Source organism: Ovis canadensis, chromosome 10 (genome assembly GCF_042477335.2).
Source record: "Ovis canadensis isolate MfBH-ARS-UI-01 breed Bighorn chromosome 10, ARS-UI_OviCan_v2, whole genome shotgun sequence".
Classification (NCBI taxonomy): Eukaryota; Metazoa; Chordata; class Mammalia; order Artiodactyla; family Bovidae; genus Ovis; species Ovis canadensis.
Window position 1 is genome coordinate 26397530 of NC_091254.1, and position 26277 is coordinate 26423806.

A 26277-nucleotide genomic window follows, 5' to 3' on the forward strand; every position below is an offset into this window, starting at 1 on the left:
AAACAAAGCACTTAGGAATCATAAAAGGCAACTAGATGGTAAAGCTGAGAAGTATGTATTTACTTTTTGTTTCCAAAAATAAAAATATGTTTACAAAACATATGCTTTCAAATTAGGGTGCTGGAGAAGACTCTTGAGTTTCTTGGACAACAAGGAAATCAAACCAGTCAATCCTAAAGGAAATCAATCCTGAATATTCAATGAAAGGATTGATGATGAAGCGGAAGGTCTAATATTTTGGCCACCTGACGTGAAAAGCTGACTCACTGGAAAAGACCCTGATGCTGGGAAAGACTGAGGGCAGGAGGAGAAGGGAGTGGCAGAGGATGAGACAGTTAGATATCATCACTGACTTATTGGACATGAGTTTGAGCCAACTCCGGGAGATAGTGAAGGACAGGGAATCCCTGTGTGCTGGGGTCTCAAACAGTCAGACATGACCTAGCGACTGAACAACAATAAAGGTACTTACAGAAATTTGCAACTGTCAAAATCAAGTCAAAATCCTTCTCTTCCTTCTTGACATGTTTCCCATAAGAATATAAATATATAACTTCATTATTAATTCTACTGAAGTGAAAGTCGCTCAGTCGTGTCCGACTTTTTGTGACCCATGGACTTCTCCAGGCCAGAATACTGGAGTGGGTAGCCTTTCCCTCCTCCAGGGGATCTTCCTAACCCAGGGATCAAACCCAGGTCTCCCTCATTTCAGGCAGATTCGTTACCAGCTGAGCCACAAGGGAAGCCCATTAATCCTACTAACTTTTAGCAAATCCTTACTCTTACTAACTAACCTTTAGCAAATCCTTACTCTTAACTCTTATTCCTTACTCTGTGGAATAGCTCCAAACTTAAGGACAGTGTGATGAAGTCCCAATACTGTTGGTAAGAACAAACTGTTATGCTTGACCATCTCTATCAGGACATTTGTTCTAAATGTACTTTACAGTAATCTTGATTGGGGATCTTAGGGCAATCTTTAATGTTGATTAGGGGTCTTAGGGCAATCTTTAATCCTGAGCACCCTTAAAAGATTGCCCTAAGACTCCTAATCAAGATTAAAGATTTCCCTAAGACCCCTAAGCAAGATTACTGTAGAGTAGATTTAGAACAAATGTCCTAACTGATAGAGACGGTCAAGCGTAACAGTTTGTTCTTACCAACAGTACTGGGACTTTATCACACTGTGTCCTTAAGTTTGGAGCTAGTCCACAGAGAATCCTCAAATTTGAAATTCCTTCCCTCTTCAAGTTTATGGATCCTATGTTTTGGGATCACCAAGGATGGTAAATGAAATACCTTTCAGGCTGGAATTCCTTATTTGGTAGGATTCTCTGGTTACTTGTGTTTTCTTCCTTGGGCTAATGGATTTGGTGTTACTGTAATGTTTATTTTTATACACATGGCCAAAGGCCTCTTAGAGTGTTTTTATAAATCTAATAAATACCTCACAATAACTAAATTTGTTAAGACAACACAAAAGATGTTGTTCGTTACTTAAAATGTAGACTGTTTCAATTAGATAAGGAGTTCAGTACATACTTTCAAAATTATAAAAGATTTGAGTATCATGTTTGGATACTTTTGTTTAAAAAAACGAATGTAAAACTTATGGCCTTTTAAATGGCAAATGTATGCAAATACAGTAAGATGAACCTTTATTAACATATATTGCACAGTTAAACTTTAAAATATACTTTGCATTTTTAGAATGTATAAGTTTAAAAGGTTATCAAGTTAAACAAGCAAATAGCTTGACTTTTCAATATATAACTTTGTAGTTATATGCTATCAGATAAATACTCCAATTAGTTCCAGCTGCAAACTTAACATAAATTACTCTAAGTGTCATTACACTCAGTTTTTTGAGATGATTTCTCCATCAAAGTGAGAGTCTAAGATATGTTTTACCAAGTTTCGATTATAAAAATAATACACTCTTGGGATGGACTTCTATTAGTTGAAAACAACCACTGATTTTTGGCAACTCCTCCATTCTATCGTTTTTTAAAAGCCAGCAAGTAGAGAAATGGACCCATACTGAAAAACAAACTGATGTGACGAGGACACCACCATTCTACAGCAAACCCACCTAACATGAAGGAAAGCATTCCAAATAAAAACAGATGGTCCTCTTAGGGCTGCAACCTAGTGCCCTCCCATCTCAGAGTGAACCTCACTGTCTGTTACTTTTGTTTTTAAAGATGTACAATCTGGTAGTCAAGAAAATGACTTGAAAATTAATAAGCTAGTTCCTGTTGTATAAGCTTTGCTTGAGGTATAAACTCTGGCACTTAACCTTGCTCATCGTTAATTTTGAAAGTCAGGAAATTCCACTTTACTGGCCTATTTTAGAGTAATTATAAATTTTAGTAAATGAAGCACTTCAAAGAGGTTGCAAAAAGAGATTATTACATTGCCACAAAACGTTATTCTTTAAAAACATAGAAAACATGTGGAAAATTATAATTCTAGAATGGAAATGAATTTGTCTCAAAACCGCCTCCTGCCTTAAGGGGTAAGAATTAATTAACTCTCAGAAATCAGAAGCTGATCTAAGTAATTCTATTGCTATTCTGCATTAGAGAACACTATGCATGGAGAAGCTCTTAACTGTTTTGGTGGGGAGAATGACAACAATGTTTGAATAATCACCTCTATCCCTCACATACTTAAAAAGAAAAGTCATTCTACTTAAAAATATTTTAGAATTTCCCAAGTTCCTAAAGGAAATCAACCCTGAATATTTATTGGAATGACTGATACTGAAGCTGAAGCGTCACTGCTTTGGCCACCTAATGTGAAGAGCTGAACTGGAAAAGACCCTGATGCTGGGAAAGACTGAGAGCAGAAGAAGGGGACGACAGAGGATGAGGTGGTTGGATGGCATCACTGACTAAATGAACACGAGTCGGAGCAAACTCCGGGAGATGGTGGAGGACAGGGAAGCCTGGCATGCTGCAGTTCATGGAGTCGCGAACAGTTAGACACAACTAAGCAACTGAACAACAACAAGTCTCTAAGATGGTGCATATTCAACTGCATATCTTCATGCCAAGCACTATGCTATGGTCTAACCCGTTGGGTTCTCTATCCTGTTAGATCCACTCTATTTTATAAACATCCCCATTTTATAAACAACATTTTGTAATTTTTGCTTTATAGCCTTGAAAAAAATCCATAAGTAACATAATATACCTGTACACATAATTTCAAATAAAAATTCAGCCTACATTTTAGTACAGGGAAAATAACCTGTTAAAAAGTAATACACACTTCAACAAATACATGGGCACTACTACACCAAAAAACATCATGAAGCTGGATGCTTGCAGTACATACCGAATCACTATGAATATGAAAACTATATGGACTGAAAGAGGTGTGCCACATTTGTAACTCAAACACCACCAACGGCAATGTTCTCAGTGGTGTGATCTTCCATTACGGTCAGTGCAATGGGCAGAATGCTGCTGCGGCTGCTCCGTCACCTCAGTCGCGTCCGACTCTGTGCGACCCCATAGACGGCAGCCCACCAGGCTACCCCGTCCCTGAGATTCTCCAGGCAGGAACACTGGAGTGGGTTGCCATTTCCTTCTCCAATGCATGAAGGTGAAAAGTGAAAGTGAAGTCACTCAGTCGTTTCCAACTCCTAGCGACCCCATGGACTGCAGCCCACCAGGCTCCTCTGTCCATGGGATTTTCCAGGCAAGAGTACTGGAGTGGGTGGCCACTGCCTACTCCAATGGGAAGAATAATGCCCCCCAAAGATATCTGTGTCCTAATCCCCAGAACCTGTGAATATGTAACCTTACATGGCAAAAGGAATTATGGAGACATGATTCACTTAATGACCTTGAGATGGGGAGATTATTATGGGTTACCCATGTGGGCCCAGGTTTATAATCTGACTCCATAAAGTTGGAGGATGTTTCCCAGCTGTGGTCAGAAAGAGATGGTGGCATGAAAGAGAAAGATCCAGTGCAATCCTGCTGCTTCTAAAATATGAAAGGTTATGTGCAAGAACTGGAGAGAGGTCAGCCTAGAAGCTGAAACAGACATGAGTGAATTCCTCCTTAACCTGGGGATAGGGAAAGATCTTTCTAGCCATGACTCAAAATCTAGATGCAATAAAATATCAATAAATTTAATTATAAACCCACTTAAAATGTACAAGGCAAAACTAACTTATTCATAAATAAAATCAAAGTATAACTCACAGACTGAGAGAGAAATATACGCAGATAGACCACAGATAAAAAGCAGATATGCCTGATATTAGACACAAAAATTAAGGTGAAAAAGATCAAAAACTTGGTAGAAAAATGGGCAAAAGAAATAAACCAATAATTTGCTAAAGAGAGATATAATAATGGCTCTTAAAAATAGGAAAGATTTTCAATTTTTCTCCTAATATAAAACAATACAAATTAAAACTACTCGTTAGATAGCATTTCTAACTATCAAACTGGCAAACTTTGAAGAGCTTGGCAGCCCCCTCTGTTGGCACTGTTAGTAGGAATGGAAAATGGTATATCCTTATAGAGGAAAATTTGGCAATATCTAACAAAACCACCAGCTTCCCAGGTGGTGCGAGAGGCAAAAAACCCGCTTGCGAGCACAGGAGACATAAGAGACATGGGTTTGACAGCTGGGTTGGGAAGACCCCCTGGAGGAGGGTGTAGCAACCCACTCCAGTATTCTTGCCTGGATAACGCCATGGACAGTGGAGCCTGGCGGGCTACAGTCCACAGAGTCGTAAAGAGCTGGACATGACTGATGAGATTTAACAAGCACACACACAACAGAACCACACATGTATTTACCTATTGACCTAACAATTTCTCTTCTAGGAATTAATCCTGAAGATACACTTCTAACAATATGAAAATACATATGCACAAAGTTATTCATTGCAGCTTAGTTTGTAATTACAAAATACTGGAAACAGCCCAAATGTCCATATACAGGAAACAGGCTGAGTAAACTCTGGTATTACCACATGATGGAATAATACATAGCTATAAAAAAAATGAGGGAGAGCTTTATGAAAAGGCAACTACCCTTAGTTTATAATTTCTATTTGAAAATTCAGAGGATGTAGAATCTGCATGATGATATACATTGTATATTTTATAATACAATAAATTTGAAGAATTGAGTTCAAGTAAATTCTTAGCCTTATGAAGGTTATTCTTGAGGGAAAAAGAAAAAATACTCAGGAGACAGAAAGAATGACAGATGGTACCAAGATAAATAAAGAAAACAAAATGATCTACAGAATCATATAGAAAGCCAGCTCCAAGGCTGAGTATCAACCACTTAAATTAATACAGAGTCTTGGAATTTTCATGAAAAAAGTACAAATGCAAGACAAAGACAAGAAGCAAGGAAATAAATCCAAGACATAGGGCAGTGAAAACAAATGAGAGAGAAAAAAAGTTAAGATATGTCTACTCTGTATTTGGGTAAACAGGAAAGAGAGATTGTAAATTAGACTGAAGATGAAAAGGATCTGGCTTGAGTTTAGAATGAAAAGAAAAACTTGGGGGTCAAAAATGATCCTAAGACTTCAATATGTTTTAGACAGTGATTTTAGACAGTTCGTTATAAGTCTCCTGAACTTATTTGACCTTAATTTTTGATAGGAGTTGACTTGGCTTTTAATCCAACTAATACTTAAAAAAAAGAAATAAAGAGATCACAGATCTGGTGCTGTTTACATTGGTGTGAAAAGACATCTGGAAGCATGCCCTTATCTGGTTGTGAAAGAAAAGAATAATAACCTGTATTTCTTCAGTACTATGAAATCACTGGCTTCAACACTAAAAAAAGAATAACCAGTTAAAAGAATCTGACCTAACACTTGAGCCAAATGATTTAAGATTTTTATAACCTATTATAAAACTTATTTTATGTACTGCCACAAATCTGTGTTAAGGCTCTGTTTTTCTTTTTCTTCATATGAAATCCAGTTCTAAAAATAGTCAAGTCTAAAAATAAGGCAAAACCCACAGATTAAGTATAGCTTTATACAGGTACAATTAACAGGGAAATCTCTACATCTTCTAGGAAAATGGACCCTGAGTTACTTATTCCCACTAAATTTTCTATGTTGGGTCAAACTTCTGAAAATTTTGCATTAATATGGGCTATTTTATTATAAAACCAAAATCGAATCTTGAATTCTATTAAATTAATTCCTCTGTTCCAAATAAATCCATGAACACTACTAATAAATATGAAACTGTAAGCAGAAAGAGTCATATTTAATCTCAGGAGCTTGGTTTCTATCATGAGACCAACTGATTAACAGTTTACAAAACCTACCAATGTCAATATACAGCCTGATATACGCTTTGACTCAGTTCATGGAAAGGACCCATATGGAGAGACAGACATACACACAAACTCACCTACAAAACATGTTGTCAATATTATACTTCATATCTTTCTAAACCAATTTTTTCTCCCAGTCATTGCTCTAAAGATTAATGAGCAGAAGAGCAAAATTGGAAAAGGGATTTTCAGAATGTATGATGTTTCTTTATCTCTGCACCAGTTTTCCCAATCCTTGCAGGCCATCTACAATGGAAACAGTGTATATGCTGAGGCTGGACAAAATATTTTTATGGGAATCTTATGTGCCTTTTGAATATCATCACCCCTGTTTTTCAGATAGAAGATTAATAAGATATGACTAAATGACCTTATCTCATGGCAGGAACTAGAAAAGACTGACTTTATATCTCAGAGGAGTATCAGGTAATATAATGGTCTGCCATCAACTTTAATAGTATAACTTTCTTAACCTTACTTTATCAATCAACAAATTCAACAGGAAAGTTAAAAAAATTTGAAAGAAAACTTTTGTGAACTTACTGGCACTCTTCAAAAATACATAAGAAAATCTATTCTTGGCTTCTTAAACTAATTCTTTCTCACATAAGGATAACATTCTCAACGACAAGATTCTTTAGGTAGTTTTTCAGTAGTTGAGAAATCTAAATTGATAAGTACATACGTACTCCCTTGTTTGGTTCTTCTTTAGAGAGTAGGATGAGGTTACGGTAATCTTCACAGTTCAAGCATATGCTTATAGGATAATCTGTCACCACAGTGTGCAAATCACCATAAACTGACTACAGAAATCTGATATAGAACCAGTACTGTCTGGAATAAACAGATGAGGCAAAAATTCTTTCCAGCTTTCATTAGAATGGGAGTTTTTAATTTCATGTAAGAAAAAGAATAATGCGTACAATTTTAGCAATAATACTACTAATAAATGGGGGTGGGTTCAAAGAGAAAAGAAATTTTATCTTCACAAAAGGTCTTCTCTGTATGATGTCAAAGCAATGGCAGCTGGGAAGGTAAATTATGCTTGTACTTATCCTAGACCTATATATAGAATGGAAAATATTTATAATAAAATTTAACTTGTTTTATAAATATATTGATGAATTAGGGTTTTTTCCTCCCCATCATTTGGTAGAAAAGTATTTTCATTTGAAACTAGAAACTAGGTTGGTGAAAAGTGGAAGTGTTATTCACTCAGTCGTGTCCAACTCTCAGTAGCCCCATGGACTGTAGCCCGCCAGTTTCCTCTGTCCATGGAATTTTCCAGGCAAGAACACTGGAGTGGGTTGCCATTCTCTTCTCCAGGGGACCCTGCAGACGCAGGGATCACACTCAGGTCTCCCGCACTGCAGGCAGATTATGATAAAATGCCATTCTCAGATCACTTCTAATGAACTTTCATATTGAGCTAACCATCATCAAGAGGAGTGATTTTCTAAGAAGGCAAGGTATTCATCTCATCTTCTATGAATTAAGCAAAAAAAAAAAAAAGTACTCCCCCACACCATACGGACAGACAGAAAACCCAGTGGAGTAGAATAGGGAGCCCAGAAACTTACAGGCACACGTACGGTAACTTGATTTTTTTTACAAGAATGACAAGACTATCCTACAGGGAAAAAGACAGTCTTTCCAATAAATCATGCTGGGAAACCTGCATATCCAAGTTACTGTTAACTGTTCTGTGTGTACACATGCATGTAAAATGGATCTCTTTTGAAAAACAGACCCTGGTGTTTCGGGCACATCAGATATCCTAGAGTACACTTTCAAAAATTCCAAATAATTATAATTGCATTCCCGCTGTTTCAGTTATTTATCAACTTCAAAATTAACAGGTCCAACTTAAAGAAGGATATCCATAAACTCTACTGATGGTCCGAAAGTATACATTTATAGTCCAAGTACTAAAAATGAACAGCTTACCTGATACAGCATGATAGGTTCTATATTGTATCCCAAGGTATCCGCAAAGTTCTTAGCGATGACTGTTTTTCCACAACCCTACAAATGGACACAATCATTTAAGGGATAAGTCAAAACAACCCAAAAGTCAGGAAACAGAAGTTTGCAGTAAGGCTGCCAGTCTTACTTTTCCTCCAATTAGACATATGTCCTTAACCATGTGAGACTGCATCATTTCAGCCAGGAGTTGTTTATGGCTCAAGGTTTGTATAAAACGGTCTGATGTACAAGGCTGACTTAATGGCCTAGTCCCAGCTGGTACCTATAATTAAAAAGAGGTAAATGTAATATGCATATATTTTTCTCAAAATATTAGTAAATGAAAGCATAGAACTGACATTTAAAATTTCAACTAATTTCCTGCTCAATTCAATTATATACTGTTTTAGATATTTCAAGAGAGTAGCAATTTTCTCAAGCACAGATCTGATGATCATTTTCATCAAACTTCCAAGTCAATAATCCCTCTAAAATTAAAGCCCATGCTGTCAGACATTTTCATGAGAATCAAGTAATTTTCATGCTATTTATAACTCATAATAACAATGCACTGCTTGAGAATGAAGGTTTTTGCTCAAATTTCAGTTATAAGGACAGAAGTTAAAATCAGCCAACTGGGATTCTCCAAAATACCAAAGATCTCCTGATTTCTAAACTATCCACAAATCTTTTCCCATTTTTATTTTTAGTTTACCACTCAGAAGCAGCTATTCTTAAAACCTCCTCCCATCCTTCACACTTACTTCCTTTTATTTCCTATCTCTTCCTTATTAAAATGTCAGTACACTGCAGGCACTCAGTAGATTTCAAAACAGAGCCCAGCTCACGGTAGACATATTCAATATTTTGTTTGATGACTGAATAAACACAATTACATGAATAAGTATTGGGTTGGCCAAAAAGTTTGCTCAGGTTTTTCTGCACCATCTTATGGAAAAAACCTAGACAAACTTTTTGGCCAACCCAATATTATTAATATTACATTAAAACAAACAAAAAAGTCTATCATGAAAATTCGCTCTGTCCTAACATAAGAAGGGAAAAGGCAATGGCACCCCACTCCAGCACTCTTGCCTGGAGAATCCCATGGACAGGGGAGCCTGGTGGGCTGCAGTCCATGGGGTCACGAAGAGTCGGACACGACTGAGCGACTTCACTTTCACTTTTCACTTTCACGCACTGGAGAAGGAAATGGCAACCCACTCCAATGTTCTTGCCTGGAGAATCCCAGGGACGGTGGAGCCTGGTGAGCTGCCATCTATGGGGTCGCACAGAGTCGGACACGACTGAAGCGACTTAGCAGCAGCAGCAGCAACATAAGAAGGCAAGCATTCACTCTTTGCTACATTCACTTACTATTTAATTAAGTCAGTATTTTTCAAGTGGTGTATTCTAGTGTCAGTTTCCTATCACCTCTTGGGATTCTCAGGACCCTCAAAGAAAGGGTAAAAGCAGGCAGAGAAAGCAGATGGAGCTCTGTGACCAAATACCATTCCCTCCTCTAAAAACTGTTCACCTACAATAGCTCTTTTTTCAACCGCTTCCTGTAGCTGACAGATATTTTATTTGAAAAGGGTAATCCTTAGTTCTGGGCTTCTCTGGTACCTAAGACAGTAAAGAATCCATTTGCAATGCAGGAGACCCGGGTTCAATCCCTGGGTCAGGAAGATCCCCTGGAGAAGAGCATAGCTATCCACGTCAGTATTCTTGCCTGGAGAATTCCAGGGACAGAGGAGTCATGTGGGCTAAAGTCCTTGGGTCTCAGTCCTTAGCTGCTAAATCTTTAGTTGCCAAAATATGTTTGAAAACATATTTTCAAACTATTTCTTATCAAGGACTTAGAACACAAAATGCTTTCATTAATAAACACTCTATTTGATTTCCTAGAGGCTGGTTTTTGATGAAAAGCTATCCCTATGTTTCTCCTGAACTTTTCCAGTTTACAAATTTTTTTACAAAGTTTCCGACTGGATACGTAAATACACAGATACAGACATATATATGTGACACTATGGAACCAAAGACTAATGAACAGATTATAAACTCAATTTAGGTCAAAAAAATGTCCAGTACCAACCGGAGCCTGTGCGGTCAATACAGGCAACCTTAGAAAGTACAAACCTTGACTCACTCATTACCTTGATGGTCACCTCTTTTTCTGCAATCCGGATGGTCACAGAAGCTTGGAAGACATTGTTTTCGGTCGTCCTTTCCACTCTCACAATCTTCTCAGGAAGCACAGACCTTCTTGAATCCTCGAGTTCAAAGCGCTATAAAATGACCAGAAAAACATATAATTTACTTTTTATTTTAGTATTAATGTTGGATATCTGGAAATGCCCATCTTAACTAAAAGTCATTCAGTGTTACAAAAATAAAGGCAAAAAAATTAATGAGAATATTTTCCCCCTATTTTTGCAGATACCATTCATTCTACTTAAGCCAATTATTACAGGTGACCTGAAAAGAGTCCCTAAAATTTACTAAATACCAAGGAATGGAATGATCTGACAGAAGTTTGCAGTCTACAATTCCTGATAATCAAAGGTTCCAGCTTCCTAGAAAAGGATGATGTGACTCTTGAAAACATGCTTAAAGTAAATTAAAACAAGGCCCGTATCAGTTGATTTCTTAAATCAACAGAAGTTAACAGCTGCCTGAAATTGATAAAAATAGAACCTCCTGGACACCATCCTGCTGACTGCCTGTATAGTTAGTTTAACTGGTTACGATAAAGTATAACAATCAATCTTCTACGGTATCTGACACAGCACCTTCCACAGTTTAGGTTCTCAGTCTTGCCAGACTGGACTTAAAATGCCTGGACCACTGGTTCTTTCTCCATGTAGGCCAATGATGAAGGTTCTAACATTAGGTTAAACTCTCTAATCCCAGCTGATTATATAAAAAACACATACAGAACACAAGTAAGTATATGAAACATGAGAATACTAATTAAGAATTAATTAAATCCTATGCCCATCTCACAGCAGCATGTTCAATATGAAAGGCTTCATTTTTAGCATTAAACAGGCAGAAATTATTCCCCACAAATCCTACAATACTTAGAGAACATGATCACTATAGCAAAAGAGTTGAAACCCAATGAAAGAACAGATCACTGCCTATTCAACAGAATGATTCAATTCTAGAAAATAGAGTCTGGGGAAGAAAATTAGGTTCAGTTTCGACATTTTAAACACAGCAGCCCAGTTCACGTCCTCATTTCAATGTCTTAAGTATCCAAGACAATCATTCCTTTCTCCATCCTAAGAAAAACTGTTTATTTGTGCTACCATAGAAAACATAAGTTTTATACTTTACACAGTTTATATATGCAAATTCCCCTGGTGTCACACAATTTGATAGGAAGTGCTTCCACGTTGTGGACAACTAACAATCATTGACTCCTTAATTTCATTAAAAGGAGAAAAAGAAAAAGTTACATTGTATTTTAAGGGAAGTTTAATAAAAAAAGGAGTAAAGCCTTAGCCAAGTAATTACATTCATTAGAATCTGGAACTCAGACCCATAAAATTCTAAAACAATACATTTATGAGCTTAAAAGTATGCTTTTTTCCACCCATAGTAATGACAGTTTTAACCTGACATAGGGTTGATGTCAGAGCATTTATATTCCAGAAAGGAACACTAATGCCTTGAACACTTGCTATACTTGTTACATCCTCATAAATAATGCAAACTAAAATATTTCAGTAGAATAAAAATAGTAGGCTAGAATACACTAAAATAGTTCAAGAACTGAAGTTGCAAGGTGAGTTACCATTTGCTGGCACAGGAAATTTAAAGATTGCTGATCAAAAAGGAAACAGAGGAATAAAATAGATATATAATTCTTCACAAAATTAAGGCAAGAAAAGACAATCACTTTTTCTCCTCTTACATAAGTAACAAAATTCCCCTTTCCATTTTTCTTTAAATTCTACAATCAGATTTGAAATTATTTGTTTGTAATACGGACTCTCAATCGGTATTCTATGCTCCCCTTAATTATAAAGGCCAAACAAAATGAAGCAACATTGACCATTTCCTTTAGAAAACTCCACTCTTTAAAGGCATTGTATAACTTTACAGAATTTGTACGACTAATTCTGAAACTGGAGACCAGAAACATATCAAACGGATACCTTTGTAAAAATGAAGACCTTCGTTCATAACAGACTTATCTAGACACTTATCAATACCCCATCTTGCTTTTGTCACAAAAAAGCTTACATTGCTTCATTTTACCAGAACTCTGATATTTTCTTCTATTCTACGTACGCTTGTTTCCACAGCACTGAAACTTTGTGCTGACGTGCAGTTGGGAGCTCACCTGGAAATACAGCCTTTTTTTCTCAGACATTAGGTATGCTATTTCAATGACTGATGCCAAGGCAGCACAGATGTTAATTAAACCAAAGGTGAGTTCTAGGACTTCTCTGGTGGCCCAGCAGGTAAGAATCTGCCTGCCATTCCAGAGGTCACGGGTTCGGTCCCTGGTGTGGCAAGAGTCCACGTGCTGCAGAGCAACTAAGCCTGAGCACCACGACTACAGAAGCTCTAGTGCTCTAAGGCTCTCAAGTGGCGACTCCTGAAGCCCACGCGCCCGAGGGCCTGTGCTGGGCAACAAGAGAAGCCACCACAGCGAGAAGCCCGTGCACTGCAAGAGAGAGCAGCCCCCGCTCGCCACAACTAGAGGAGCCTGAGCAGGAGCAAGAGGACCGAGTGCAGCCACAAGGGAAAAAAAATCGTGCATCTCAGAGTGAACTATGCACTCAGACTGGTAGTTTCCTGACTGCTTGAGCCTATGAAGCAATTTCCCCACTTCCAAATGGTTCTCCATTATCTCTTTAACCTCCTTCTATTTCCCCTCTCTCCCATCCCCGCTCCCTCACCCCTTCTCACACACACAGAAAACCCCTTCCTGTCCTTTCATCAGTGGCTGCTGTTTCACCACTCTCAGGCCTGCTCTCTCTTCTGCTCTCTCCTCCACTTTCCTTTGCCTCTTTATTGACCATTATTTTCCCCTTTGTTTCTTCTTGTTTTTCCTTAAGATTCTGCTGCTAATAACTATACATTCTAGCATTTATGAGAAAACAGCTTTTTGTTATTTTTATTTTGCTATTATTATTGACATCACCAACCAATGAAAATACTATTTCTTGGACTAGCTGATATACAAAATAAAATCCCACTTAAGTAGTTAGAATCTACTGTTCTGCTCTTCTGAGCCCTTCTCACTAATACTAGCTGCAGAGAGTACTTCCATACTCCCAAAGACCCTGTGTATGTTCTAGGATAAGGCAGAATAAATACCGTTCAAGTATCTTTTTTTTTTTTTTTTTTTGCCACACAGTGCAGCATGTGGGTATCTTACTTCCCTGCATTGGGGGTGTGAAGCCCTAACCCCTGGACCATTAAGGAAGTCCCAAAATACCATTCCATATGTCAAATCCTGGGGCCTGTACACAGGACTACAACTGCCAAGTGTTCACATTCTACCTGCTTCTTAGAAATCTATATGCCTTGAGTCAAACTGTGTAAGAAAAGCAAAAACGTCCTTCATAAAAGGGAATTATTTGGGGAGAGTCAATGACTCTACCAATGATTAGCTTGAAGTGGCCAAAACCTGAGATAATGTTAGCGTGAAAATAAATAATGATAGTAAATTATAACCCATTGAATAAAATAGGGATCCATAAGTCCATATTGATATAAATGAATAAATAAGTATGTCAGGGAGAAGAAAAGCTCTTCCTTAGTGTAGAGCGCCTGCTAATAAATGTAGAAGGAATATTTACTCCCCATTACTGTCGTGCCAGTATCTGCACGTCTGGAAAAGAGGAGAAGAAAAGACACAGGAAAGAAAGAAAGAAGGAGAGAGAAAAGTAGGAAAAAGGGGTAAGAGAGAGATGAGAAGAAGGGAAAAGACCGCACAAGAAGAGAACACGGGAAAGGTAAGGAAGAAGGTGAAGCAGACACTTACTTTTAAAACCCCTTCCACAGCCATCTTCCCCTCATGGCCCAGTACCACAGTGTACGGGTAAAGCCACTGGAGCGCGTGTTGGACTGACATCATAGGAAAGGAATCCTATTTGGGAGGGAAAACACATGGGAATGAAGGACACCTACAATCACACAAAAAATGCAGCTGAAATGTACATGTGACATTGAAACTGCATCATAAACGATAACCAGTAAGTTTCCCATATTCTCCGGAAGTCCACAAAAGCAAACGTCCGCAGTTTCCTCTTCTCTTCCTGGTCTGCACCCTTTCCCTGGTAAACTCACGCACCCTCATCTTTCAGCTGCTGTGGGTGTGTCTCCATCTCTACTCTTGACACGTCTCTTGGGCTCTAGATCTAAGCTCCCAACTGTCTGTGAGATGTGACTCTATGGGTGTCCCACAGACTCCCATTCAGCATGTCCAAAAATTACATGTTTGGCACAGTTATCTACCCCACTCATCCCAAAGTACCTTCTCTTTTTCCCTTGCTCCTAACCTGGGTGGACCTCATCCACATACTCCTGGCTTCACTGTTACAACTACAAAGTTACAAAGTGTCCATGCTCAGGGGCTTCAGTTGTATCCAACTCTCTGAGACCCCAAGGACTGTAGCCCACCGTGTTCCTCTGTCCATGCAATTCTCCAGGCAGAAATACTGGAGTGGGTTTGCCATTCCCTTCTCCGGGGTCTCCCCCACCCAGAGATTGAACCTACATCTTCTTTGTCTCCTGCATCAGCAGACAGGTTCTTCACCACTAGCGCCACCTGGGAAGCCCATATAAGTCACTGTTCTAACTACAAAGTAAGGAAGTGTTTTCATCCTCAAATTCTTCACCCCAAACTGCTTTCCCAAATGGGTTTACCTTTCTTTAAAAAGTCTGTTTAATTAGGGCACTGAGAGAAATTTCAATATAAACTGCCTATTAGATGACATTATGGAATTACTGTTGATATGCAGAGGGTGTGATAACAAGTGTCCTGGTTATGTATTAATAGAAGAACGTTCTAATTCTTAGAACTGAATAGTGAAGTAGTTGACTTCCCTGGTGGCTCAGACAGTAAAGCGTCTGTCTACAATACGGGAGACCCGGGTTCGATCCCTGGGTTGGGAAGATCCCCTGGAGAAGGAAATGGCAATCCACTCCAGGACTATTGCCTGGAAAATCCCATGAATAGAGGAGCCTGGTAGGCTACAGTCCATGGGGTCGCAAAGAGTCGGACACAACTGAGCAACCTCTCTCTCTCTCTCTAAGAATACTGACTGCAATTTACTTTCAGAATTGTTTAGGTAAAAAAGAGAAAGTGTAAACAAAAGCAGTAATAATGCTAAAAATCGGTGAATCTACTTAATGGGATTATAGTTTCATGTTTGGCTATTTTTGAACTGGTTTTTTTTTTTGGATTTGAGAATTGTCAAAGTAAAAAGTTCCAAGGAAAAAACAGCAAGAATTAAAAGCAGAAGACATGAAAAATACGGAGGGAAAATGTTGCTCCACATGTTGGTATGCATGCATGTGCAAAGTCACTTCAGTTGTGTCTGACTCTGCAACCCTACGCACTGTAGCCTTGCCAAGCTCTTCTGTCCATGGAATCCTCCAGGCAAGAATACTGGAATGGGTTGCCGTGCCCTCCTCCAGCGGACCTTCCTAACCCAGAGATCAAACCAGTTTCTCTTGTGTCTCCTGCACCGGCAGGCAGGTTGTTCTTTGTCACTAGTGCCGCGTGGAAGGCGCCCCAGGTGTTTAGAATAGTGTCAATGATTCATGGGAAACCTAACTCACTGACTCTCAGGAAATGAGAAAAAGAAGAAGCAACAGGAGATTAAAGATCAGTCTCTTGTCTCAGTGTTCCTGTGCACCGCATGCACCCCCACCCCACCTTGCTGCCAACAGAGGTGTCTTCCTCCTACAGACACCTGACTGTCCCACATCCCATCTACTTAATAATGTCTAACAGGCCACTCCTCCCACATCATAAAATCCAGACAACCTCACTCACCACCCAAAACACTTGTGACAACAAGGTCCTCACGTTCCTCTTCACCACACGCGTTTGCTCTAGTGACACAATTTATTACCATTCTCAAGCACGCCAAGCCCTCTGGTGAATCAGCACCTCTGCCTGTGCTGTGCCCTCTGCCTTCCCAGCGCTCCAAATGCCACAGTCATGACCTTCACGAAAGCGCAGTGGAGGACGTCTACGCTCCACCAAACCCCACATCCGCTTCCTCCTTCCTGTGTCTCCCTGCTTGGCTGCCGGTCTTTCAAAGAAGACGGCCCTTGAGTTCCTGGAGCCAGCCTGGCTCCCGGGGCGGGAGACCAGCTAGTGCCTGGGAACACGTGGCCCCGGGGACAACACGAACCAGGGACTGATGGCGTGAGAGTGTGACAGCTCTAGCTCACCTACCTCAGGGTGAAGCCAGTCGGAGGCCCGAGGTACTCTGCAGCTGATCTTATGCGATCAGGCGGAACACCTCCTTCCGGATAGCCAACTTACACCTGAGCTGGAAGCCTGCCTTCCCGCCTACCCCTCCCCAACCCCAAGGCTGTACGCTCTTTAAGAACTCACAACACATCACTGGTCTCCGTAAGGTTTGCTGGGCTGCACAGCAAATTAAACTCAGGCCTTGAAATATTTATAGAAGAATATGACAAGACAAACAGAAATGATTAATCTCCAAGGATTAACTTTTGAATGTTCCTTGCCACATTTGGACATACCAGTCATTAAATTACTTGATACATACCAGGATTTGAACTGCAGCTGGTAGACTATCTAAAGGAAAATCTGGAAGTCCGAGGGTAGAAGATTCTTGGGAACAGAGAGTGGTGGCAAAGGATAAGAGCTGAGAAACTCTAGGGGAAAAAAAGAAGTGGTATTAAATTTTATTCTAAGTTTCATTATATAAAATCTGTTAAAGACAAAATAGCTGGGCCAATTTAATTAATCTAAAAAGTTGACATCTACTATTAAATTCTTGATGAACACAGCTCCACATTATATTTCATTTAAAACTCAGAAGCTTATTAGGTACAGGTAAGTGTACCTAATCTCTCTTTTTTTTAATTTAAATTTATTTATTTTAATTGGAGGCTAATTACTTTACAATATTGTATTGGTTTTTGCCACACATCAACATGAATCCGCCACAGGTGTACAAAATGTTCCCCATCCTGAACCCCCTTCCCACCTCCCTCCCCATCCCATCCCTCTGGGTCATCCCAGTGCACCAGCCCCAAGCATCTTGTATCCTACATCGAACCTGGACTGGCGATTTGTTTCATATACGATATTATACATGTTTCAGTGTCATTCTCCCAGTACCTAATCTCTTAAATCCATCACAATATGTGAGGTTTTATACAACCTGACCCAAAACCACCCTGTCAGTCTCACCTCCTACCTTTCTCAGTCCAAATCCAAACTTTAGCCACTGGGAACTTTTCATAGACTTTTCATACTTTCAAGAATAAAGCATCACACTCATAACCTACGCCTTTACAAAATTTCTTAGAATTCCTTTATTCCATTCTCTACCAGTCAAAAGCCTACTCATTCTTTAAGATCTATGCCAAACGCCAATGCCTTTGCAAAGAACTTGTACAGTTCCAACCCCAACACTTTGAAATTATGGCCCTTACCACACTATGCTAAAGAAAAGTATACACATATCTTTAAACTCTACTCTACTGGATCTTGAAATTCTGTCATCAAAATTCATTTCTTATTAACTTTATCATTAGCACATGTAGCACAGCTGGTGAAAAGCTCTTCAAATGGTTCCTGAATGAATGAATGAATGAATCAGTTGATCAATGAATGGGCAAAACAAGTTCAATGTTAAGAATCCATATTTTATATATATATAATAAGCTATCTATACACACAAATATACATATTTATATATGTGTGTATGTATATTTTATATATAAACATTATTTGTATGTTTAATATAACATGTTTCATATAGCATATGTTAATATTATAAATTATGTTAATGTTATATCGATGTATATATAAATAGCTAGCATATATATATACACACACACATATAGATCTATCTATATGTATAGCTGAAATACTTACTTTTCAGTAGGAACATTGGCTCCAACTGAATATAACAGTTTAAGTTGGTCCTAAAATAGCATAGAAATATACCAAATTAATAAGGACTGTAACATATTAAATGCAAATACTTTAGAGACATAATTCAACCTTTTAATTAAGCAAACACTAAGCAATCAATAGCAAAAAATCATTTTCTGATACATGTCATTTTTCTAAAAGAAAAGTAACTTTTTCTTCCTAGTTTTCAGAGATATTCTTTACCTTTGAATCCATTTTACTTTCCAGTAACTACTGAGGGGGACAACTACAAACTTAGTAACATTTTTATAGTAACTGAATTTATTATAAATAGGAGAGATGTTTTAAAAATAAACCACCCTTAAGGAGAGAGGGGCAAGACAGGGGAGGGAATGAAGAGGTACAAACTACTATGTAGAAAACAAATGAGCTACAAGCACAAGGAATATGGGTTCTTTACTGTCTGAGCCACCAGGGAAGTCCAAGAATACTGGAGTGGGTAGCCTATCCTTTCTCCAGGGGATCTTCCTGACCCAGGAATCGAACTGGGGTCTCCTGCATTGCAGGCAGATTCTTTACCAGCTGAACTATCAGGGATGCCCACAAAGAACATAGCCAATATTTTATAATAACTTTAAATGAAGTATAATCTATAAAACTATGGAATCACTAAGATGAACACCTGAAACTAATATTGCAAATAAATTATATTTCAATTAAAATTAAATAAGAATTTAAAAATAAATTATCCCTGTTCCTACTTACCTTGAAGGGCAGGTAATAAATATCTCTGGCTTGAAATCGAGACCGGAGTGGGGGATCTAATGGATTCCCAGAGTACCTGGGGACCGGCAAGCCCAAGGCAATGACTCGGAAATTTTCACTAACTCGGACAATCTTCCAAGCATCCAATTCTGTTTTTGTATGATCCTAAAAGAATAAGAAAGCACAAGTTACTGCATGGCAACACAGACCACACTTGCAGGAGCCGTGCTAAGGGATTTAGGCCCTGACGGTTGAGTAAACTGTATGTACTAGAGAACCCTCTTGAAGCCAGACTGTCAAGGATGGGAGTAAAGTGGAATCAGGAAGAGGGTACCAGGGACGGCTTGCAAAATGAAGACTAACACTGAAAGGAGAAACAGAGGATGCACTGAGGCACAAAGGCGATGCGGATCAGATCTCTACGCTCTACTTGGTCAACAGAGAGGAACAGTCAGGAGAGCAAGAAAAATAAACTGACTCCAGCTAGATGTCAACACAGAGTAGTTCTGGAAGGACAGATCACCAGCAGGGCAAAGACTGTCCGGGGACTTTCAATAGATAGATGTGTTTATGGACGTATTTCTGCCAAGCTATAGCAATAGTAATAAGCAACATTTCTTAAAAATTTAATAATGGTAAGCACTTTCCACAAATTTTTCTCATTTAATTTTCACCAGAATCCAAACAGACACAATTCCTGACGTTCAAAGGAGTTACATAACTTGCCCACATTCCTGCATCTGGGACATGGTGGGGCTGAGACTGGAAACAAAAGGAAATATGTGACTTTGGAGTCACAAATGCCGACTCCAGGGCAGATTCTAGCTAAGTGACCAAAAGCCTGTTATTACACCCTGAGTCTCAATCTTCTCATCAGTAAAGAGGAAACAATACCACCGACATTATTACAGCTGTTATGAAAGTTAAATGTGACCATGCCTGTAAAAGTAACTGGCCCTGTTATCTTCCTTCTCTGCCTGACCCTCCCAATGGCTCTTCACTGTTCTTCAGCCTTTGAAGAGCCACCCCCCATCCCCACCACCCCGGTCCCTTGCTGTTGCCCTCTTTATACCTTCTTGTATCACAACATTTAAAGACTTCATTCCACTTAACTGTTAACAAAGAGTCATTGAGCACCTACCCCGTGCCAGGCAATGTTCTGAAGTTTGAGATAATAACAGTGACAAAATCCCTAACCTACTGAAAGTTATAATCTAGTAGACGGAAGCAGAGGATAAAGAATCTGCCTGCAGTGCAGAAGACCCAGGTTGGACCCCTGGGTCGGGAAGATCCCCAGGAGAAGGGCATGGCAACCCACTTCAGTATTCTTGACTGGAGAATCCCACAGACAGAGGAGCCTCGCAGGCTACAGTCCATGGGATTGTACCGAGTTGGACATGACTGAAGTGACTTCACACACACACACACACAGAGGGAGGCAGACAATGAACTAAAACCATTAGTAAATCAAGTAGAATATTAGATGACTCTGTGGGAAAAAAACAGAGCAGAGCAAGGGAGTATGGGGGCAGAAGGCACGGTGCAGTATTTAATGAATGGGTGAGGGCAGTCTTCCCTGGTAATACAGGCGGAACTCAGAGGTGTTACAGGTGCGGTTCCAGACTACCACAATAAAGCACAGATTGCAACGAAGTGAGACACACAAATCCCCTGGTTCTCCAGTTCATACAAAAGTTATGTTTACACTACACTGTAGCCTATTAAGCAAGAAATAGTGTTACATCTAAAAACTGCACATACCTTAACTTAAAAATACATTGCTAACAAATGCTAACCATCCTCTGAGACGTCAGTGAATAGTAGCCTTTTTGCTGATAGAGGGTCTTGTCTAAACGTTGATGGCTGCTGGCTGACTAGGAGAGCGGTTGCTGAAGGCGGGGGTGGCTGTGGCAATTCCCTAAAACCCTTGGCCAACAAAGATCTGTCTAGTCAAGGTACGGTTTTTCCAGCAGTTACATATGGATGTGAGTGCTGGACCATAAAGAAGGCTTAGCGCCAAGGAACTGATGCTTTTGAACTGTGGTGTTGGAGAAGACTCTTGAGAGTCCCTTGGACTACAAGGAGATCCAACCAGTCAATCTTAAAGGAAATCAACCCTGAATATTCAGTGGAAGGACTGATGCTGAAGCTGAAGCTCCAACACTTGGGCCACCTGATGCGAACAGCCGACTCACTGGAAAAGACCTTGATGCTGGGAAAGATCGAAGGCAGGAAGAGAAGGGGACGACAGAGGAAGAGATGGTTGGATGGCATCACCGACTCAATGGACATGAGTTTGAGCAAGCTCCAGGAGATGGTGAAGGACAGGGAAGCCTGGCGAGCTGCAGTCCATGGGGTTGCAGAGTCGGACACAACTAAGCGACTGAGCAACAACAAAAGGCCACCATGAAGTCTGCTGCTTCAACTGACCCTTTCATGAACAATTTCTCCATAGCATGAGATGCTGTTTGATAGTACTTTACCCATGGGAGAACTTTCCAATTTGGAGTCAATCCTCTCAAGCTCTGCTTCAACTTTATCAACTAGGTTTACGTTTGAAATTCTAAATCCTATGTTATCATTTCGACAACTTTCACGGCATCTTCACCAGGAGTAGATTTCATCTCAAGAAACCATGTTCTTTGCTCATCCATAAGCAGCAACTCCTCATCTGTTAAAAGTTTTATCATAAGAGTGCAACAGTTCAGTCACATCTTTAGGGTCCACTTCTAATTCTGGTTTTCGTGCTCTTTCTATCATGTCTGCAGTTACTTCTTTCCCTGAAGTCCTGACCCTCTCAAAGTCATTCATGAGAGTTCGTATCAAGTTTTTTTTGTTTTTGTTTTTTTTTAAATCAAACTACTGGGAGTTTTTCACTTTCTTCTTCTTTTGAAAAATATCTGTGTATTCATTCATTGATTTGGCTGCACTGGGTCTTAGCTGCAGCATGTGGGATCTTTCACTTGTGACATGCAGGATCCCGTTATGGCACATGGGATCCAGTTCCCTGACCAGGGATCAAACCCACATCCCTTGCCCTGGGAGTGTGAAATCCCAGACACTGGACTGTCAGGGAAAGCCCCTCCAATCTCCTATGAATCTTGATATTTTGACCTCTTCCTATGAACCATCAGTCAGTTCAGTCACTCAGCTGTGTTCACTATGTCAGATTCACTATGAACCATAAGTGTCTCCTTAATGTGGCGTCTGTAACAGTAAATCCTTTCCAGAAGGTTTTCAATTTACTTTGCCCAAATCTTTCAAAGGAGTTACTGTGGCAGCTAGAGCCTTACAAAATGCATTTCTTAAAAAATTAGACTTGAAAGTCGAAATTACTCCTTGACCCATGGGCTGCAGACCGAATGCTGTGAACATGAATTTCATTGTTAATCTCCATTGGAGCTCTTGGACAACCAGGTGCATTGTCTATGAACAGTAATATTCTGAAAGCTATTTTTTTTCTGAGAAGTAGGTCTCAACAGTGAGCTTAACAATAAACCATGCTGGAAACAGATTTGCTGTCATCCAGGCTTTGTTGTTCCATTTGTGGAGCCCAGCTAGATTAGATGCAGCATAATTCTTAGAGGCCATATGATTTTCAAACTGGCAAAGGAACACTAGCTTCCACTTATAGTCACCAGCTGCATTAGCCCCTAACAAGAGAGTCAGCCTGTCCTTTGAAGCTCTAAAGACAGACATCGACTTCTCCTCTCTAGCTATAAAAGTTCTAGATGGCATCTTCTTCCACTAGAAGGCTGTTTCATCTACATAGAAACTCTGATGCTCAGTGTAGCCACCTTCATTACTGATCTGAGCTAGATCTTATAGGTAACTGATGACAGTTTCTACATCAGCACTCGGGCTTCACCTTGCACTTTTAAGTTATGGACACGGCTTCTTTCCTTAAACCTCAGGAACCCACCTCTGCTAACTTCAGCTTCCTTACCTTTCTCAGACTTGAATTGAAGAGTTAGGGCCTTGTTCCGGTTTAGGCATCGACTTAAGGGAATGTTGTGGCTGGTTTCATCTTCTATCCAGACTACTAAAACTTTCTTCAGCAAAATAGGGCTGTTTCTCTTTCTTACCATTTGTGTGTTCACTGGAGCAGCATTTTTACTTTCCTGCAAGAACTTTTCCTTTGTATGAAAAACCTGGCTAACGGTTTGGCGTAAGAAGCCTAGTTTTTGGTGTATCTCAGGTTGCAACATGCCTTCCTCAGTAAGCGTAATCATTTCTAGCTTGTGACTTAATGTGGGAGACGAGTGACTTCTCCTTTCACTTGAACACTTAGAGGCCACTGTAGGATTATTATTAGGCCACTGTAAGACGGCCTAATTTCAACACTGTTGTTATGTCTTAGAGAACAGGAAGGCCTGCGAAGAGGGACAGAGATTGGGGGATGAGCAGCTGATGTGTGGAGCAGTCAGAACACACACATTTATTGATGAAGTTCACCATCTTATATGGGTTTGGTTTGAGCAACCCCAAAATAACTGCACATCAAAGATCAGTGATCCCAAATTACCATAACAAATGCCAATGAGAAAGCTTGAAATGTGGTTAGAATTACCAGATGCAACACAGAGACATGAAGCGAGCGACCTCTGTTAGAGAAATGGTGCCCACTGGTTTGCTTGACGCAGAGTTGCCCCAACCCTCGATTTGTAAATAACGCCATATCTGCAAAGCAACACTAGAGCAAAGCACAATGTAAAAAGGCACGCCTGTGTTACATTTAAGCAAAGACTTGAAAGAGGTAGAGGAATGAGGCAGAGGAGGAGGAGGCAGAGGTAGAGGAGGCAGATGTCTGGGAGAAAACCACTCTGGAAGAGCAAGGTGCCTGTGCAAAGCACTGATGAGACAGGAGAATGCGTTTCAAGTAGTTAATGGCAAAGAGCATGCTGGCAGGTGGAGCGGAATGAAAGGGGATAAGGGAAGAAGGAGATAAGGTCAAAGGGACAGTGATGGCTCAGATCACCAGATACCCTGTATTCCACTGTAAGGACTTTAGATTTTATTCTGAGTAGAACAGAAAGGCGTTGGAGGTTTACAGCAGAGGAATGACCTGTTCTGCCTTGTGTTTTAAACTGATCACTGACTGCCCAGGAGGGAGCCAGGGGGTCCAGAGACAAAGCTCTTACAACAGCTCCGGTATGAGATGCCGGTAGCTTGGACCTTCAGGGTATCTTTAAATATTTCATTTGTTTCCGTCCATATCTACTGGACTTCGACCTTCTTGAACCAACAAGTGGATTTTATTCAACTCTGTCTGTCTGGTGCCTAGCACAGTCTAGAAGCTATTAGGCTTGTTGAGGGAAGGAAGAGAAGGAAAGAGGGAGATAGAAAAGGAGGGGAAAGGAAAGCAGTAAAAGAAGAAAAAAAATAGAAAAATAGTGATTAGAGAGACAAACAAAGTAAAACTCTGGGAAGTCCTCTCACAGGGTCTGCAAACAGAAGAGCCATACAAAACTGCAAACGCACAACTGGCTTCAGCCAACTGCCCAAGACAGCCGCCCTTCAAACAACCGTCCTTGTTCTCATACGATCACGCCTTATACCACAGACGGCACGGCCCGCGGCTCACAGCTCAGATGCAGCGGTGACATGTTTCTTTTCTTACTTGGAGAAGTTTGTCGTAACGCTCAGCAGACATCAGGAAGCGCCCATCCTCAAGTTGCATCTCCCTGTTCTCCAGCAAGTTGTTCAAAACCGGCAGAACATTCCTCTCTGCCTTTTCCAAGCCTTCCAGGATGAGTGTTCTTCCTTCTGTGGCTGCACGAACTGCACACTATTTCCAAGAGACAAAAGCAACATCAAACATAGTGGAGCGTGGTCTGATTTCACTTGTTCAGTAATGCAGATGAAACTAGGCCTCCTTATTATAGGGACCAGGAGTCTGAAAAGCTGGGCTCCAGGTCCTAGTTTTGCTTATTCCACCAATAGGATCTTGACCAGGTGATTTTTCTCTCTTGAGGCCTGTTTCCCCATTTGTAAAATGAAGAGATTAGAAGCAGTGGTCTCTAAGGCTCCTTTCAGCTGTAACATTTTAGATATATCCCCAATGAAACAGAAAACTAAGAGCTATTTTTGGATCAGTAATGCAATCAAGGAAGCAGATTCCTTAACTAGAAATAAAAAATGAAGATTACAATCTGCTCTATCAAGATTCTTATGGAGATCAGATAAACTAGGTGAGAATACGCAGAGACTGTAAGGTTTTAAATGAGTCACCATCACAATGGATTCAGATTTAGTGTTGTGTTCCACGCCGACAACATCACAGATTTACCAAAACAGAAAAAGAGTCAGGTTTTCCACTTGGCTATAGCAGACTGACCGTAATCATACTCCTAGGTTTCCAAGTTTAAGAAAATTAGAAATAGAGGAAAAAAGGAAATAAAGTAGACTCTAAATGGAAAGAAACAGGAAAAAATATAATTTTTTAAAAAAGTAAAGTACTAAAGATGTGGGGGGGGGAAATCCTTCTTTAACTGATAGATGCTGAACAAGATAGAAAAATCTATTTTTTGGTCAAAACCCTTGAAAATCTGGTTTAAAAAAAAAGAAAATCTCAATGACATTTCTGCTGTGTATTGAACAATATCATTAGGATTAATGCTGTGAAATTTACATTATCACTCTCTCCTTAAAAAGTCTGTTTTTGATCTTTACGGCACTATATTTTCTTTAAAAAAAAAAAAAAAAACTTTCTCTTTTCTGTTTGCCCATCCCATGTAGGCTGCCAGACTTACATCTTTAACCCAAGCTCTTCTTACTCTAGAGGGTCTGGTCTGAGCATCATACTGAATCACATAGTTGCAACCATCACTGGTATGCTAACCATTCTCAACCTCAGGCTCCCCCAAGCTCCATCATACCCTCCTATTATATGAATGTCTCCAACCAGACTCTAGAAGCACCTCAGGCTCTACTGTACAATACTGAACACATCAGATTTTTCTCCAAATATTCTTTCTCTTATCTTTCTATTTATGGTGCGAGCACTGTTTTCCCATGACAGGTCCTAGAGTCCTATCTCACCTCCGACCTCCAATTTATCGCTATGTCCTGATGATGTACTTCTTTAGTAT

General features: G+C 39.8%; 1 protein-coding gene across 4 annotated transcripts in view; it reads right to left on the reverse strand.

The window, feature by feature from the left end:
• VWA8 (von Willebrand factor A domain containing 8) overlaps nt 1-26277 on the reverse strand; it is a 383224-nt gene that overhangs the window by 300953 nt on the left and 55994 nt on the right. For 3 of the 4 annotated variants that reach the window (XR_011259328.1, XM_069601241.1, XM_069601243.1), the window contains exons 5-12: nt 24807-24974; nt 19187-19351; nt 18422-18471; nt 17082-17190; nt 14315-14419; nt 10464-10595; nt 8453-8587; nt 8287-8364 (exon numbers count right to left, since the gene is read on the reverse strand). Coding sequence is in view for 3 of the 4 variants with exons in the window: in XM_069601241.1 (XP_069457342.1) it covers nt 8287-8364; nt 8453-8587; nt 10464-10595; nt 14315-14419; nt 17082-17190; nt 18422-18471; nt 19187-19351; nt 24807-24974 (942 nt within the window). In the remaining variant the exon portion in view is untranslated. Of the gene's footprint in view, nt 1-8286; nt 8365-8452; nt 8588-10463; nt 10596-14314; nt 14420-16333; nt 16558-17081; nt 17191-18421; nt 18472-19186; nt 19352-24806; nt 24975-26277 lie in introns of those variants that run through there. The other variant, XM_069601242.1, reaches the window with a different exon arrangement.